Source organism: Acanthaster planci, unplaced genomic scaffold (genome assembly GCF_054643075.1).
Source record: "Acanthaster planci isolate LZ-2023a unplaced genomic scaffold, COTS_SCS Contig1, whole genome shotgun sequence".
Lineage (NCBI taxonomy): Eukaryota > Metazoa > Echinodermata > Asteroidea > Valvatida > Acanthasteridae > Acanthaster > Acanthaster planci.
This window is the reverse complement of record NW_028257625.1, coordinates 193,919-213,489: the sequence shown is the minus strand read 5'-3', so window position 1 is coordinate 213,489 and position 19,571 is coordinate 193,919. Positions and strand designations below refer to the sequence as shown.

At 39.3% G+C, this 19,571-nt stretch overlaps 1 protein-coding gene across 4 annotated transcripts in view; it reads left to right on the top strand.

The window, feature by feature from the left end:
• LOC147795618 (syntaxin-like) overlaps positions 1-17,024 on the top strand; it is a 53,671-nt gene extending 36,647 nt beyond the window's left edge. Inside the window, exon 10 of one of the 4 annotated variants that reach the window (XM_087131505.1) lies at positions 16,881-17,024. In XM_087131505.1, the coding sequence (XP_086987631.1) occupies positions 16,881-16,970 (90 nt within the window). In that variant the 3' untranslated portion in view covers positions 16,971-17,024. The other 3 variants (XM_087131506.1, XM_087131508.1, XM_087131507.1) reach the window with 3 other exon arrangements.
• Positions 17,025-19,571: the final 2,547 nt, after the last annotated feature.

Sequence of the window (19,571 nt, the reverse complement as noted above, 5' to 3'; positions counted from 1 at the left end):
GCCATTCCATGCAATGGAAAGAAGAAATCGTTAATACAAACTGCCACTCAAACTAAACTTACAAGTCTTCTCCCCTGACGAATAAACAGTGGAAACAATTCAAGTTCCCCACGCATAGAATTTGGCCATTTCCCAAAAGGAACTGTGAACAATGGCCCTCCCCTCTTAACCTCACTGTATTGTGAATCACCTGTATTGTAATGCTTTTTTTGCTTATGAACACCCTGCCAAACGGTGACCTCAAAGGGCTGTGGACAGAAATTCCATCATTAATTCTTGATATTGAAATTCTGCCATGATTGAGTCGGCCTTCAATACACTCGTGGCTTGCATTCACCAAAACACTGCTTTTGCCTGCATTTTCACATCTCATTCAAACCAGGGTGGCTCTAACGGGTGTTTTTCTTTTCTTTTCTTTTTTTTTTCCATCTTCTCTCACACCCATTGCTCCGCCTCCTTGTGTGTGCAAACTTCTTCTCGGCATTTTGGTTTGACATTTTGGCTTTTATTTTGGTTAACTTCACCTCCATTTTGTGTTGTGATGATTTGCCGTGACATTGCTGCTGTTACAATCCTTGCTGCACCGCTATTCTGCGTAAAATGTCCGCCATACCTTGCCACGCCCTCTTCAACCGCTTGTTGGCACGCCACTCCGTTTTTTGTTTTGAACAACTGTTTCTGTCTGTTCCCCAATGCCCACTCCCTGCCCTCCCTGAAACATTCCCACCCTCTGCCACACCCCATTCCTTGCCATATCCAATACATCGCCAACCCCACCCGTGCTTCACCACCCCTTTTACTCTTCCATACCTTGCCTCCATTGTACCTCATGCTCCTGTCCTCGCCCACCCTTCTTCCCTGTTGGACCATACCCTGCCCCACCAAAATGTCACTCCCAACCTGCTCCTGTGCTCCATTCTCCCTTGCTCTTGTGCTTGCTGCCTCCTCCCTGGTCTGCCTGAATGAAAACCCTACAGAAAAAGATCTGTATCATGGTGTGCTGTGGGGTCCTGCTGACGATCATAGTCATTGTCATTATCTCGTCGGTTGCTCCGTCGTGATACTGCTTCCCACCACATGAGGGCGCACTTCTCCATCTGACCACCTCCTCTCTTTCCATCTTGTGGGACCAAGTGGCACCTGCACCATTTCCGAATCAGCTGGACACTGTACCTGTTACTGTGCGGGTCGGTATGGCATGGGGGGGGGACTAGACCATCATTCCATTCCTTCCCCAGTGGGGGTGGTTGCCGTAACGTCTGTAGAAAAGTTTGTGGAAAATGGTGGCACTGGTTGAGATTTTGAAGGTACAATGTAAAACATGAAGCAAAGACAAAGAAAACAGGAAAACTTAAGCTAGCAAAATTTGAGGTCAGGAATATTTAACAAGCAAAATGGGAAAGAAAGTAACTATCACATGACTACTTGTAGCTATTCTGTAAAATGAGACTCTCTTTATGAAACTTACCGTAATATCAGTTTCCACTTGACTTTCTAAATACATGTAGACTAGTATATGATACCATTAGGAAATGTGAAGACCAAAGGGAAGGGTTGGTGGGGCTGTTTTGCTTTTTTGGGGGGAAGGAAAGGGGGGGTTGAATATGTTCATGTGGATTAGAATGTAAGGATCTGTTTCGCTCCACTGTGTCCACTGCACGGACGTTTGCAGGATGCCTCCATGGTCTTGAATTTTTGGCAGGATCGTCATTCTAGAAGTAGGACTTTGCTGGGAAAACTGTGACCCACAACCAACTGTATCATCAACTCCTGAGTTGGCTAAACTGTGTAAGGTCATCCAGATTTGGATTCTGAAGCCCCGCCTGGCGTGTCAATGTAGCGAACTGTCCGGTACCTTTTCTGTGGGTACAGACTGGTGACTCTTTCTCAAGTATAAATACGTCTGGATGTGCATATACATGTATATTGCCAAGTTTGTGGGAGTCAAACCGACATGCCCTACAAAATGAGGCAGAGGTATCAAAGGAAACATAAAAGGCTGCTTGTAATTCAGAGAAATAAAGTCGTAAAACTATTTAGAATTACAAAGTAGAATATTCTACAGATGCTTAAATTGTATTTATGAAGAAATAGTTCTACATACATGTATATTCATCGGATATCCTTCTAAGCGTGTGTGAGGTTACTGATTTGTCACTTTTTTTTCCTTGTCGATTCTTTCATCCATCTCAGAAGAGATCCTGCTCCAGTTTTTTGCTTAAGTACTGGATGCGCTGTGAGATTATTTTTAGGTTTTTTATCGTGGAGTTGCTTTGGACATTTTTACCTAAATATATATATATCTGCATAATTTTCAGTGTTTGATTCTCAGATATATGAGAGAATCATTTATGATTTATCAGTTGGCCTGAGTTTTGTAAGGATGTGTCATACACGCATGTAGAAAATAGTTTTCAGTGATTGAAATATGAGTGAATTATAAAAAAAACGAACATTTTGAGGTGAAAAGTTGTAGAATTCACAAACACTACGTGTTTGTTACTGTGTAACCTACATTTACACATGGAAAGTGTATATTCCATCTTTGTAATCAAAAGTGAAAATACAGTGTAAATTTTACTCAGTAGCTGATTTGTATTTCCACGTAGAGAAACCCCAGGTTTGTTATCATTTATGCAAGTGGGGAAGTTTTTGTCTCCCCTCAAAGTGAGCATCAGTGTCGCGTTTAAATGAAGAATTTGATTGTTTGGGATTTCTTATTAGAAAAGTTTTGTTCTGGCGTGAAGATGTTGAGATGTGTGTATCGATGCTGCCCCCCGTGTTTACCCCATCGCCTCATTGATATGGAACAAAGTACTTGTAGGTTGGGCCTTCTTTTTATGAATGGAAAAAATTTGTATTTGGCCTCATAAGAATTACTAGGCTGATCTTTGTTTCTCTGGTCACAAAACTTTTGATCGCTAATCAAATCGATGACGAATCAAATCATCAACAGCCAGATGCGCAGTGGGTGTTGCGATCTCGTCACTGCAAGACAGTCACAATTCATCTGATGCCAAATCATGTGACCAGTTCACATGAACCATGGTGAAGGCCTCCTTTTGTTGTCGTTCGTTCCCAAAACACCTGACTTCACTTGTGGCATGACTAGCTAGACATGTACCTGTAGGCAAACTGGGCGTGATGTGTGATTACTCTTTGTGATGGACTAGAGTACATCTGTCCACTGGCCCTCTGTTGAACTAGCTGATGTCCATTGAGAACATTCTCGAGTGCCTCATGACAGTGGAACCCAGTGTCATGGCTATGCTAACCACAGAAATTGGGCTTTTTATGGTCACATCATTCTTGCAAAGAAATCCCCGAAAGCGCCGAATCTGCAAATCTCATACTCCTCACTGACTCTTGAGATGCACCCACCATCGGCAAGGACTTGTCTGCTGCAGTAAGGCACATCTTCTTTGCTTCTAGATTTAGTACAACCAATGGAAATGTCCTAAAGTGTCAGGTACCAGCAAGGACACAAAGCTGCCAAAACCCTGTCAGTTTGTACAACCGAAACACATTTAGAAGTGTGCCTTCAGAGTGCATACACGCAGAGTACATGTTATTGCTGTTCCTCATGCATATTCACAGTTGAGAGCTGAATCCTTATTTGTCTTGTTTGTCCATTTACCATCACCTGCCAACTGCCATTCTCGCTATTTTCGTGCAGGTTTAAAAAAACAGCACACGAACGCATGTTTTTTTGTGGATGTTGCCTACAGTGATAGTTTACATGTAGCACATCTGCATACACGTTTCATAGCAATCTTTGACCAATCACTTTGGGCTAGTACACACAACTGAGCATGGGCCTTTTCCATCTTACATTTTTCCTTCTGGGATGGATAATCAATGTTGGCTCCCTTAGGTGCGGGAAGTTAACCAACTGGTTCCAAAGGGCAAAGTTCACTGTTAGCGTGGAGCGTGATTTGACAATCTGCATGATTACCTGATCGTGCTGTGTGATTGGCAGATCCTGTTGTAAATCTCCAACTTTACTTTCCTTAAAAAACAAAAGAAAACAAAACAATCTTCCACATCCGCAAATTAGAAAAGGCTGATGGCTGCTCACAGAATTTTTGACAAAGCATGGAATAAAATCTGCTGATCTCGCAGAGCTTGATCGTTGACACAGATCAACCCATCACGTCAGCATGAGTATTGCTCACCGAACCCTATTCGACCTCAAGGCTACACGTAGGAGTAAGTTTGATCCAAAAAACATCTCAACCAAACTGTGACACACATTCCTCAAGCACACGTTGCTGCATCGTGGGAGAGCTATTTGCATATGGGTAATTCCAGAAATTAGGGTTACAAAAGTGGGACATTTTTGTGTCCCTGTTACATATGACCTTTGTTATTTGACAGGGAAATATCACCAGCATTGATTTCTAACTATTAGTATTTGGTAGCTTGGTAGGTAAATTTCCATGAATTCATCACTCTTGGAAATTAGAAAGTCTGTTCTGAACTGAAAAAATCCTATGTTACATGTAGATGTGACAGGGGCACAGGAAAAAAAACGGACCCCTAATATCTGGAATTACCCATATCTTGTAAGTCGTACACTGTGAAATTGGAGTCAGGACTGAGCCAGTTTTTTTACTCCCATCAGCACATGCTTAATATGAGACTATTCAGGAACAGCTGCATGCGGGCGAGTCTGTCCTCTCAGCACAGCCCCATGCTGACTCATGTGAGCGCTTTATTCCCGATAGACCTTAGCTTTGTGAAATACCGAAGTGGCCCATATCATACAGAAGAGGATGGGGTAATCTTCCCATGCCACTGTGTAAACTGATAAATACGCACACCTGTTTAAAGTGAACGGTACAAAGCCGTCACAGTGTCAGAAATCTTTGGGTACCGAGTACTCTAAAACCATTCCGGATAACATTTTGTGAGAAAATACAATGTCTTAGTTTGGGAAAAAAAGGGCATGTTTAGTTCCATCAGATACGAGCGTGCAATATAAAGCCAACGACAGTTGCTGGGGGTGGGTCAAGGACACGCCTTCCTCAAAATCTGCCCTCAGATTATGCATGGCTGTAGTGAAAAAACTTGCTGGCAGATGTTTCATGAAAGTTAAAGCAGGGAAAAGACCCAAAAAAAAGGACAGAAGACTGGTATCAGTCCAATCCTAATTTGCCATTACTTTTTGTGTGTGTGCTAGAGGCACGTTTTATTCTTAATATGGTTGCATGAAGAGCGATTGAAGATTAAAAAGAATTTGTACATATTATAAGCATTTATTGTCAATACAACTTACAGTATGTAATCATTGATATTTATATATATATATTCAACCTTTTTACATGTAAGGTGTCAGTGCCGTTTACGTTTTGGAAGTTTTAGCAGTAGTTGAACCTGGTACAGCGTAAGCTCGATTGAGATAGGGGTTCAGAGTTTTTGTAAAAACCTGTCATTTTTAAAGAACAAAGTTCCAGCAGTTGTTTCCATTTTTTGTCTTACAGTGTAGTGAGTGCATGAAATTACAAAGTTTCCTTTTTCTTTTTAGTTTGTTACCAAAGAGACACACTCTCCTGCGGGAATGTTTTGCGAAAGTTTCTGGAATTCTTCAGTCTTGTTTGGAAACAGTCAAGTCATTTTAGCCAATAGAGGGGGCTGTTTGATTCTGTGATTCTCTCTCTTAATCCCCTCCCCCAATAAAAAGAGGGAAGAATTTATTTTATCAGGAAAATCAAATAAAGGTTTAATGATAAACTCTAAAACTCTGGTCTTCTACATGAAATCAGAGTTTTAGAATTGAAAACCGAAGCTGAGCCAAACTGACCTTTCTTTTATTTGTTGTTCACATCGCTGTAAAAAATACATTCCACATTTATCCTATTTGGCATCCATTTATTCCCATCTGTGGTCGCGAACCATTATAAAAATACTGTTTTTCTTTTGTCAAAATATAAATACATACATGTTTTATCAGTGTTCAAATGTTGTATACTGTTTGTATATTGGAGTATTCATGTACTTCACTGTAGCCTAGCAGGAGAAAAAAAGAAATAGACGAAGTCGTTAACGATGTCTTATTTAAATCTTCTTGTACATGTAGAGAGTAGTCTGAAGCTATCAGCAAATTTGCCCTGCTTGTTCCCAAGGCATTGTAGAATATTCAGTGGAACCATATTTCTCTGAAATAAAATATTAAGTACTCTACCCAGATGCTGTCGGCTATATTATTTGATCTGATTTCGGCAGACAAAATATTTTAGTTTCTTTTGCCTCTTGTTAGTTAAGGTCTGTGCATCACTTTGTGATGTATTGCTTAGATTTCCATTGCATTAAGCTAAGTTAATCACAAAGTTTTCTATATACGTGTATGTTGTCCTCAATATGTTTTCTACTGTCAACACAGCAATGGGTACCATGCCATTACTGTGGCTTCGGTCAGAGTGGCGAAGCTACATCCAAACGTTTCGGCTGTGGCTGAAGGCAGCACATATGCCTGCGGGAAGGGACTTCAGCTGTGAATTAGTGGCTCCCCATAGGTGCATGTACTTTACCTAGCTGCCGCCAGTTCCTTCCGAGGCAGCCAGCATCCTCCGACTCGGATTGTCCTGAAATCTCTACCATCATTTTGATTTCTCTCACATTGCAGACTTCCGTTTACATGTCAGCAGGGTTCTCCCCAGGAATTTTCAGAGGTGTGGGGAATTTTTGTGTTTGCACAATGACAAATTTGCGAAGCGGTGGCATAGGGTTGAACTTCAGATGCTTTCGGGTGCATTCTAGAGCATTTCCTGAGCATTTCGCTCGTAATTGCACATTACAGATTTAAAAATAACTAAGTTCTTTATTTTCACTATGTTTTACAAATATGTTCACATTGATTTTGAATTGACCAATCTCGTGATAGGCAGGTGTTGCAAAGTTCTATTTTTCAAATTTCTTCTGACAGTGTTATTGCCTCCTCAAAAGTGATCTGTCTTTTAAGTCATTTTCCTTTGCTCTAGTATTTAAAGCAAAACAAAATTAATGTTAACGTAGAATATTCAGCAATTTTCAATTTCCTTAGTGCACTGACATACATTACACTGCTAGGGCCTACATGTACATCTAGCATTGCTGATGCATGAGCATCAAGTGTTTTGTTTCAATTTCTTTGTAAGTTTAACAGAATTTATAAACATATTCGTAGATTTTATTAAATTAACTACCAGTACTGTTCCAGTCAATCCCAATTATGAATGAACGTTGGGAATTATTGGAAAATTTTGAGCACAAAGGGAAACTTCTGCTCAACCATGCTTAAACTTACAGTTAGATGTATGAGGTCCTCCCACTAAAAATAAAGAAATGAATAAAAGCTTATTGCTCTAAACATTATTTCAATACCCATGATTTCTCAAACTTTTGAAATGTCAGAAAAACAAAGTATGGATGTCAGATATGTCAAGCCTAGATGCAGGGCATCAAAATTTATTGTGAAGTCTGAAGTTTCCAATTAAACATGTACATGCATGTCATGTACATGTCTAGCCGCACAGTTGCCAAAATCTCTCAAAATTTGTTTGAATGTACCTTTTTAAATTGAAATCAAGAGGAGAAAGTCAGAAAGGTTGTCAAAGAGTGTTACATGTTTAATAATCATGTTATTTCTTTTGGAAAAGCGGTTAGTACTATGAACACATGACAACCAGGGAGAAAATCACAAAAGGCAGTCCGTATCTGCCCGTGTGCAGCCTGCGGCACATGCTAAGCTACCACGCACAGCTCACTATGTTGACTGGACGCCACGCAAGAAGGGCCTGCCGCCCTTTTTGAAAAGAAATCGATTAGTTTCATCATACACGTAATTTGTTTGGCTTGTTTGTGTTTGCGATAATGTGTCTTTGCAATTGATATTGTACCCTTCTTTTGCCCCTTCCCCCAACTTTCCATTTCTATTTTGCTGCTGCAGAAAATGATTGTCATCGGCATTTGCATTGCTGTCCTGGTTGGAATCCTCATCATTATCTTAGTTACCACTCTAACTTGATCGAGGCGACAAAGTAAACTTCTGATAGCACGCATTAGCCATTTTTTGCCTTTTTTTTATTCATCCTCTCATTTTTCTCAATCAGAAATTAGTCCTCCCACTCAGGCTCATTGCATGGTTTCATTTTTTTCCAGTCACTGTCTTTAAATAGCGATTTCTCAACAATTAAGAATTCTGCAGCCTCACCATTTACGTGTGAGGTCTTCTGGGCCTTGAAATGAGATGCCTAAGTCACAAACAAGCAGCACACGTCAAATTAATCTCTTGTCCCTTCATTTGCTCCAAGTGTGAATTATGCCATGATATTTGCGTCATTTCCCACAAAAACATGTTTATGTTGGCAAAAGTTTACCCTCTTAAAGGGAAAATATTTGGTCCTGTTGCAGCAACAAGCATATTTTAGTCAACAGACCATTGACAAACATTGTACATGTGCTTGAGTTTTGTTTGGGCATTAACTGTTTCAGAGATAGATGTGTCTATTGTATTTTTCCACACCAACTTTGCACCAAATGCTGTACCTACTATACAAGTAATACTACGAAATATTGTCAAGAACTTTTCTTTTGTGTAATCAACTTGCTTTACTGTAACTTTGATTTGGTGTCATCGGTGATAAAACCCCCCTTTTTTGAACATGTGTTTGGTAAATCTGTTAAAACAAGGTCACAAGTTATAATTTCTCATAATAGATTGGTTTTTTTATATAATGTGTCAGTTCAGTCACAAATGTCAAAAAGTTTCCACAGCCAATGAAGATAACTGAAATGCTTGTTATCGCAAACATTACAGACAAGTGTTCTGTGTCAGATGTGAATGCATGTTGGCCTACATGTAATGATAAATGATTTGATTTACCTCTAAAGTTGCAAGTCACCAACAACTGAAATGTTGAAAATTTTAGTCATCCATATTGAAATATTCCTGTAAAAGTACATGTATTATCTTTTTATGTACAGGAGCATTTGAACCTCGTAACACCCAAACATGTTTAGATTACACCTTTCATCTGTCGGGAAACATCACACGTTCATAGCAATTTTTTTTAATTTCTCAAAGCTGGAATTTGGCAGAGGGATTTTTCAGTTTGTCACATTGCATGCCACCCTTCTCAGCCAGCAGGTGTCCTGCTCTTTTTAATTTGATTTTTAATTCCCTCCAGATTTTTTTTCCCGGTAATCTATCACTCATTTTATTCTCAATGATCTTGTTTTCATTTGATTTTGTTCGTGTTAGGAGGAGGGGTTCACAATGCAGTACATCTTCAAAATGAATGGACTTCCTGCACATGTTGTCCCGTAACTTTGTTATCATCTGTCTATTGTTTTATGTTATCAGGAACACGATTTCTGAGGGTTTGTCTTTAATTTCTTGATTTTTTACTCCAATTCTGGAGTTTTAAAGTTGAAAACACTTGTGTGTTTGCTACTTTCTGGCACACTTCTCCAAAAAAGAAAAAAAAATGAAAGATTCACATTGTTGCAGCCATTTGGAAAAAAGCAAACCTTAGGATGTGCCTTGATAGATTTTAAAAGCAGTGAAATGTCCTCATATTCAATTGTCATCATTGTACCATGCCCTCTGCTGTATGCTTTGAGGATTTCTCATCCTTTCCCAATCTCATCCCTATTCACATGCTATACCATAAAAATATATACAGCTGACGCAGTTGGGAGCCCTTTGCATAAAAATCCATCACCGTACACTGACAGCATGGAGGAATGTGTTCTTATTCCTCCATGCTGACAGAACCCCAACTTGAAGGGCATTTAGGCATGCGCCCCCTTCCCTGCCCCGACAAAAAAAGCTGTCAATTCTTCAGTTTTCACCTCATACAAAAGGAGCACTTTTGGCAAATTTCTGCTAATGGAAGTAGACTTGTTTCAATGGTGCATTACATTTATGTGGGAATTAGCATATGCACTGAAGTGATATCTGTTTCTATATTTCCGATTCTCAGCACTGGTTTGGTGGCAGTGGTGGTTGTTTGAATCCAAAATGGACAGAAATTATTCATGAACTGCTCCATTCAAATGTTGAATTAATCCTCTACCGTGAAGTAGATGGTATTTAGAGATTACGAGAGAAACGATTTGCAAAGATTAAATTATTTGTGAAGACAATCAATTCTGCAAAATTGTTGGCTCACCTTCAAGGGCTTAAATGCATTCATATTTTTATCTATTGATATTTTTGTCACCAAGTTGCAGGTAAAACCCCTTGATCAGTTAGTTTTCAGTTCTCGGTTCATTTCAGGCAACGTGTGATTTGTATATTCTACCCAATGTTCTTTGTACATTGTACGTGATATAATGAATCACACGAAAAATGAGACATTTTTTAAGTGGGAAATATTTTATAGACATTTATGAAAATAATGATGATTCAGTTGCAGTTATGCCATGTTGCAGGCCATTTCACTCCATTTGGGAACACTCATTCAAATGTTCCTTTCAGCACAGTTTATGTCATCATATAGATTGAAATGGGCCATTCACAATAGTGCGCCTCCAAGAGTTTGCAACACGTTGACCAATCACAGTGTGCAAAATCTGTCGACCCTGTCCAAATGCGTATCAGGTGGACAGATTTCAAGCACTGTGATTGGTCAACACATTGCAAACTCTTGGAGGCACACTTTTGTGAATTAACCGTATTGAAATTTTTCATCTGATTTATTCCCCCCCCCATTATCACCCTCTTTTTCCGTTTACCCCCTCCCCCACCATTCACAACCTTGATGTCACGCACATTGTTCTAATTGTTTTAAATATCTCTCTTTGCTTTTTTTTGTCTTTCCCGTCTACAGAAAAAGATATACATTCTCATATGCTGTGGCATTCTAATAGCTGTGGTAGTAATTCTTGTAGCTTCGATAGTCCCAAATGTATAAACTTGGCCTCTGACCTCTTGGGGCTGGGCCATTGTTTTCTGGGTAAGGTGCACACCGCCTACATGATCATCGGTTCTACTGGGGCACCAGTCAATCTCCTCACCCCTCCCGTCTTCAGGGGTCCGTTGGACACCCACCAATGACCTTGCATGCTGTCAGTCGCACGCACACCATGGAGTAGGGATTTGTCCTCGTTTTCTCCACCCCCCCAGTTTCTTTCTCGACTGTAATCACTGGTTGACAAGCTTGGGAAAGACAAACAGGCATCAAGTTTGAGACACAAAGGGTGCATTCTGAAGAGAAAACAGTACAAGATTTCAATTACTATGCCATTTTTTTTTTAAATTGCTGGACATGCAAACCCCTCGTGTAAAAAATTCACAAGTTGCATGATTGGCTTTTCCATTCATTGATACATTGTCAAAGATTCTCCTGTTACATTATGGAAGCTATCGTGATTTTGAAGTCCAAGTGATTCATCGGAAAATAACGAAGTTGATAAAGTTCAAATGAATAAAGTTAGTGGAAAAAACTTTAAAACTTGGGTTAATTGGTAATACTCACTGGAAAGTTTTACAGCGTATTTTCTGCCAAAAATCCCACAATATTTCAATAACTCAATCATAAAGAGATGGAAATGACAGCAGTTTGGTGGATATCAGTTGAAAATTTTAAATCATTAATCCACTGAAATTTTTTTTAATTTTTGACATCTGACTCATTTTTTTCCTGAGGGGTTTGCAAAAATGTCAGTCACTCAAGTGTGTACATCTTGCAAAAACTCTGTTTACACTGCAGAAATTGTGGTGTTAAAACAGCACTTTTTGGTGTTATCGGATGACAACACCTATGTCCGTTCCTTTAACACCACTGCTGTTACTTTACTTGCCTTCATGTGTTACAATGAACTGGAAGTTGTTAAAAGTAACACCAAGAGTGTTGAAATAACACTAAAATAACACCAGTGAAAAGTGTTGGTATGGTCCTCTGATCACACCGTGGGTGTTCGCCCCGGTTTTTTCCCGAGTAGGATCTTGTCAACTGCTTTCAGAAACTGTCATTTGTGCACGTGGTTTACCACTGTTCTATTGACTTAAAAGAAACTGGCTATTATGTTACACCACACTTTATCTTTTAACAGTGTGTGCTGCTAGTGGTGTGACTTGTGTGACTGTGGCCAACATATAATGACAGACATGTCAGGACTTTTTCCCATATAATGGCACCAATTTGAGAATCAGTTGATCAGAAAACTTGGCGTCAAAGCTTTGCATCAAGCATCAGTAATATAATATAATAATACCTGTGTAGTTTTAAGGTTGTAGGGACTTGTAAAATGAGACCTCTTGAGAGGCATCCTCTGACAGCTCATCAGAGCAGCTTTTTAAATTGACAGAGTTGAATTGTAAACAGAACATACGCTGTCTGTGGGATGAGCCGGATGACTAGTTGAAATAAAGGTTTCTTGTTAATTGTAAAGCAATGGAGGAATATTTGTGAATTTACCTCCTCATGTTTTGCCACCACTAGTAGTGCATGCTCAGGTTTATGTCAATGTTTAAGTGGTATAATTCCTCAGATTTGCAAGGTAAAGTCAAATAATACATTTACATTCCAGTGTAATTTCATAGGCGATACATGAATGGCTATTTCCACATCTTGGTATTGTCTCTGTGAGGGCTTCGTCTCCAGCTCAACAATTCCTCTCGGGAATTTTTACACTGTTGTGGCCAAATGTAAATTCTCCAAATTTTTTGCCTCGTGTGACGCAGTTGACCGTCTCAGTCACAGGAAATGTAGCTGTGTGTTTTGCCCAAGGGTCCCAACTTCAGGGGGCCAAATTCATGAGACTGAAGCCTGGAGCTTATGCCGGGATTTGGAAAGCCACATGAGCCCCGTGGCCTCTATGCACAGCTGCTTGTACACCCGCAGCAGGAAAAATACCACTTCCACCGAACGTGAATGCACAGGTTATGCTCCTCTCAGGCAAAAGATGGAACTGGTCTGTGCACAAGCCGCTAATAATTACTGCCTGTATTTCTGTTATGCAAACCAGTATAAGTTTGTGCACATTAAGGTGAAAGTTGCTCTTGCCTTGTGCAAACCATTATACGTTGGTGAATATCAAGATTGAAGATTCCCATTTTGCCGTACAAGCCATTACAGGTTTATGCACATTCACATGAAAATGTCTGTTCGTCCACGGAATGCCAATACAAGTTTGTACATATTCAGTTCAAAATTTACTGTCCCCTTTTTTAAGGCAGTGTGCTTGTAAAAGTTATCAGGTGGAAGTGCCATTTCCTGTCACAGTGTCTATTTGGTGTTTTTGTGGCTTAGTTTGTATGGTAGATTTTTATTGGTGTCGGATCACTGTCAACCTCTTTCTTCTAAGATGTCAGTCCCAGTAGGGAAATTACGTGTCCATGTAGGAATGTGGTTTTGTAAAATGTCTCAAAAAGCTTTTGTGAGTGTCAATTTTGCTAGTGCAATTGAATTACACTGCTAATTTGACTTTAAATTGTCGGAGTAGTTTTGTCTCACAAATAAACATAATTTTTTCCATTAGAAACTTTTGCAACTTACTTCAGCTTAATATTTCTTTCTTTGTTTAACTTGCAGTATTTAAATGGATTTTGACCATCTTTGTGGTTGTTGCTTGTGTTAACTTCATTTAACCAGCCCCCAAACTCAGAGTCAAAAAAACAAGAAACTGCCGAATTTGTGCATACGCGCAATTGGCCACAAAATTTACCTGTTCACAATGTGTAACTGTACATAAATATTTTTTTTACCAATAGGTTTTTGGTGATTTTGTTGATATAAATGATAATTTGAATATTTGAAACTTGTTAGTGAAATTTAGTTTGGCCAGTCCTCTTGTGGCTGTGAAATTTGGTCTTTTTTTAAAGAAAAAATGAAGATGGAATAAGCCTTTTGTGTGTTAAATTTGAATGAAATCTGGCACACTGAGTTCTCTAAATTTATGTGAATATAACAATTTGAATTCTCCATACTGAAGACGCTGTTGCTTTACCTTGTAATTTGGGTTAACTGGTTGCTTAGTTTAAAAGACAGTGTGCACCGATAATTTTCAGTGGATAAGAAGGACACAAAGGAACTACATGTAGTCCATTCCAGAGATGGTGGTTGCTATGAAAAAGCTTGCCCCGAATCATGAGGTATAGAACTTTGGGGAATTCAAATAATTATGTTTTTGTGTAATCAGATAACCCAGTGTACCAGATTTTATTTAAATTTAATTTGCAAAAGGCTTATTTTTATGTACCTTGTTTGGACCATCTGCCTCGTGACCGATGGGTTGCCCTATTTTGTTTGGACAGGTTCAATTATTGCTACACGGTGCCACAACACCCAACTAATGCGAGGTGGGGAGCACACAGATGGTAACCTAGCTGTCACTTATGTAACTCTCTGAAACTGTTATCTGGTGCTGGTGCGATTTGGAGTGTAGAAGATAAAAATCCCAAAGAGCAAATCTGTTGCCTGGATATCTATCACGTTGTTGGTTTGACCCAGGGTTCGATTGTTAGAACTTCTAGAAGTCTACCAGGTTTTCACCACAGGCTGGCTAGTATTAGGCCTGTGTTTAATATTCTAGGTGGTGCCCTGGTTTGTTACTGATCAAATTTGCAAAGAAACAAGTGACACTAAATCAAAGTCTTTTGAATATAAAGGCCCAGCAAGCACTTTGCAAAATCACCATGCAAAGTTTAGGAAATGGTTATTTTGCTAATGACTTCTGTGGGCATTTTCTTCGTGTATCGGCAGTCTTGGTTTTGTGATCACGTGTACTCAGACAGGTGCCTAGGGTGCGGTAATTTGCCCTACATTTGGCGATTCAGTACTGTCAGGCACCAGAATTAGATGCCTCTGTTGTATCTTTAAATTGCTCACGTAACCTAAAGCCAACAAACAGACATTTGCTGACGTTTGTTTATCTTTTAGCAATAGTAACTATTTTAGCATCAGTTGTTTTGTTATCCATTATGTCACAAGCTCGTGGCAAGACAATTTCAATCATTATGTTGACAGATTATATGTAAAATACAAAGATACATGTATGTATTTCATTTGTATTATAGTAAATAATGACTTTTAAATTACTTTTGTTACATAGTTAATTTTTCCTTTCATTATTTTCGAAGTCATTGACATTATGTGATGTACACATTCAATCGATTTATTACTTTGTAGAAAAGGTATCGATATCTTTGGTATTAATTCTGAAACATGAATATGGCACAAAATGACAAACTCTATTGAAATTCCCTGTGTAATGCATATTTTTATATATTAGGGTATAAATAGGGCACAAAACTACGACGTGGCGTCTGTGCTTGTAGCGTCCACTGATTCAGTGTGTAGTCAATTGTAGCCACTTCCCATTAGTAAATTTATCTGGAACGAGGGCTAGGTTTTTGTCTGTCACCAAATACTTGGCACCCACTGACGACAGACATAGCCGTAGCTCTGCAAGTCCGTTTCGGACACGGCTTGCACATTGTGACAAACTTCTTACGCTAAACAATGTCCGTTGTGGTTGGTCCAAAACTTAACGTGGGCCTGCAGATTTCGACAGACGGGTTGAAATAAGAAGTTGAGTTGATTCTTTCAAGCCAATTTTTTTCAGTTGTTTAAATTTACTACGCCAACGTTTTGTGTTTGTCGAAGTGAGGTAAATTATTAGAAGGTCAGGCAACAAAAACAAAGAATTTTGGTTATTGTGCCCAGAGTATTTTAGACGAGAGAGCATTATTTTATGCCTGGCAGGACAGCTAATGACTGTTATCTTCCCGTGTTTTTTACCATTGTTGTCGAAACTGATTTTTTTTTTTTGGGGGGGGGGGTTATTCCTTAATTCGTAATCGACACATCACAGGTACTCGTATAGGAATGACTTCATCGTTCATGAAATTTTTGTGTTCGCTGATAAAAAAATGACGACGATGATGTGCTATAATAAATATATACACGTAGAGAGAACCCCACTGTCAAGCCATTCTGAGCCAGGTTCAGTGTTTTGTCTTCTGCGTCCTCCACTCTGTGTCAGAATCTGACTTGATAAACACCTTTGTACATAAACCGAATTTCTGTATTCGTTTTCAAATAAACAGTTTCCCAAGTTTCTTAAATGTTAATTATGCACAAGAGGACCAATAATGCGACTAATGGACCAGTTATATCCAAACGCCCTCTGTTGACACTCCAAGTTGAATTTAAGGTTTTTCAAGGACACAAATTAATTTCGTCTTCGAACCACGCACGTTCGTCGTCTCAGACATCAAAAAACCGCTTGAGGCCTGTAATGTTCGAAGTGAATGGATCAAAGACATTTTGTGCCCCATTTTTACAGGCTGTGCATGTCTAGAGCGTCATGGGTTGAGAAATGTTCACTCACTGACAGACAACGCTGTAGCCCCTGGAAGCCGGTTTCAGACACAGCCTTGGAAATCAACAAACTATTGATTTTGCCCTCACCCAAATTAAAATAAAAAACATCCTCGTGTAAGCCTCAAAGCGTAATGTTTGTGGCGTTTCTTTGAAATCCCGTGTTCTTGGCCCGCTATTTTGCTGCCGTGGGCGAGACCAAAGTTCTTGGGGACGAATAGAGGCGTTGTCGAACATTATATAGCCCGTCATAAAGAAAAGTAACCACCAATTTTTAGTAATTGCCAGTAATTACCGAAGAAAAGAGGAAAATTGCCTCTTGGCAATGCACACCCTGGCCGGGCCCGACTGATTACTTGCCATGGGTGTCACATTAATTTTTTGCGACGTTACACGTTTTGGGCTCTCTTTTTATTTTAACAAAATAGGCCTACTAACCACTTCCATTACTAATCATATTTCTAAATATCTCCCTCTCTGTCAACTGTCCTCCTTCCATCTTCCCCTCACCGTCTGTTTATGTTCCTTTTCTTCTGTTTGTCGATCCGTCGAACTGTGTTCTACTTACAGAAACAAGTTCTGATCGGTTGTTTGATTGGAGTTTTGGCGCTCGTGGTGCTGATAGCGATCATTACAGTTGTTGACGGGGAGGTTAACTGAATTCGTTCGGCAGACTGGAATCGAGACTGTATCGCGTTCAGCGAGTTCGGACACTAAAAGGAAGTATTTTTTTCTCGCACTGAATGTATCATTACATGGGTTTTAATGGGTCTATCCCAAGGGCGGATCGGGGGGGGGGGCAATGGTACTCATACTCCCCCTAGAGCTTTTTAAGAAATGAGAGAAAGGCGATTTGTTGGTCTGTTTTCTTTTCCATCCTCAAAAAAAAAAAACTAAAAGAAAACCCCAAATCTCACCCCTCATGCAGAAAGACCATAAAGGTTACCAGAAAACCCCCAGTGTTTCGGGCTATGAAAACAACACCCCCCCTCCCTTCCCCAAATCCGCCCTTTGCCAATCTCAGTACATACTAAGGTTATTTAAGTTGTTCACTGCTCCAAATTCTGCAGTAGTTTATCAAGAGAGAGTATAAAATAGTCATCAACCACAGGGGAAAATCATTGAAATAGCAAACAAAACTCTATGCATGCATAAACCTTAATTACTTCCAAAAGGGTAGCATGGGTATATCAAAAAGTGGTTGAAGTAACGTCAATTGGAGATAAGGATTCTTTAAGAAGGAAATCACAGATTTATTGCCACTTTTTATCGTACGGGTCACTCATTATTTAGCATAAAAAGATCGCGCTGTTTATAGGCCTACTTCGTTTTTTATTAGAGATTCTGTCATGCTGTTACATTAACACGGTCACGAATAAAAAAAAGAAAGAAAGAAAAGGCAATCTATTTCCAATATGTAATACTACTCAATGAGATAAAAGGTTACCGTCTATACGAAACAAAAAAATAAATGAATAGGGATATCCGGCACTTTATAGGTCTATTTTGCATTGTTTAATGAAGAATTAGTTAACTGAAGATTATTTATTGAAATATTTATTTATTCTACACACCTGAATACAAAGTTCAAGTATTTCCTTTGTGTAGTGGTTTGGATTGCATATAAAAGGTTATTACTTATGCTTTAGTGGTTACTATAAAGTAAGGAGGTTATTTTGGGTAGTAAGGGAAAAGGTCTGTGAAAACTCTAATTCAAGCCACTTTTTGTGAATAAGATAAACTTGAATGATCAAACTACACAGAGTCGGATTGATATAATGGAAAAAAAATACGGACAAAAAACAACCAACTATTGAAATTTGGCAAGAATGTAGAAAACTAGAGGAATCGCCGCATCAAAATCCTTATCCTCGCTGCAGTAAAAGTAATGTTTCTGGCTTTGCCACTGTGTGCTCTTTTCTGACCCATACCGCTGTCATTACCTCAGCCGGAGATCAGCGGACACTTCGTTACCAATCTGCAGCAGGCCCTGTATATTTATATCTATTGCGAATTATAATCACGTAGACATTAATTTGAAACAGTGCAGTCGTGTGGCTATGTGGGATGATCCGTTGTTAAATAAATGTACCCCGTAAAATCTGAATCTGTGGAAAATCTCTCTGTTTGGTATTATTTTAAAAAGTTCGTGTAAACTTTCTTCAGTATAAACAGTAAAGAACTGGTAAATATTGATGAGAATTGTGTGCCGGAGGAATCATTTTCGCTACAAAATCAATGTGCTTTGACCTCCGATACATCTGTGTCTATAAAGTGCATATTACATCTTTGCAACGAAACTGATTAAAGTGGAAAGATGGCAGCTTTACTAAACAAGAATTGCTCCTTCCCCGAACGTGTCCGTAATTTCAAGCCCCCGTTTGATTGTAGCGCCCCCTTGCGGCCTAAAGCTGAGAACATTAAGTTTTTTTGTCTCATCTTGGTAGAATACTATTTGCAAGTAGGTTTGGAATTTACTTTTGACGTTTGTGCAGATATTGGTAACTGGTCCATTCTTGGAAAAAAATCACTCAGGCCCAAAGTTTTGAAGGACATGTCTATACGGTACATTTTTAAAGGTCACCGAGAAATAGAAGGAAACTTTCGTGGAGTGACCTGGAAGTTGAACTTTGCACCTCCCCCAACCCTGGAATCAAGTTCCAATTCCTGCCAAAAAGACCACGTAAAGGAATAATACCGAAATTCCTTCGAATAATTTGAGAAGCAATCAATACCGATAGAGATGATGAAAGAGTTGATTAAGGTTACACAGACCGCCCCCCATGCCCTGTGAATCACGGATGGAGCGACCCGTGCGTGGTGGGTCACGGTTTGCAAAGCGGTTTTCATGGAGGCAATAAAACCGCTGCGCAGTGAAAGGTGCAGCTAGTACACGTCGACTAGGCTATCAAACGTCAGGTTGCATAATTATTTGTTAAAGGACCACCTAACAGCAGTTCCAGAAAGAGCACAAGAACAGCCTACCGTACATCTTAATTCGGGAGCATGTAAGTACTATAAACTTCTCGATTCGAAATCCTAAAAATTCTTGTCAAAATTCTGAAATCCGACAATGACTTTTTTTCAAGGTGCATGTAAATATGCCTGGTTTAAAAGGCTGCAAAAACATCGGCTTTTAAATAAACTAATATGAACAAGAAAAGAAAGGAAAAAATCTAGTCCAGTTGTTGAAGTGCTGGTAATGTCTTACTTAGCTGTTGCCAAGATCATATGGCACATATAATTTGTTTATTGCGCGTT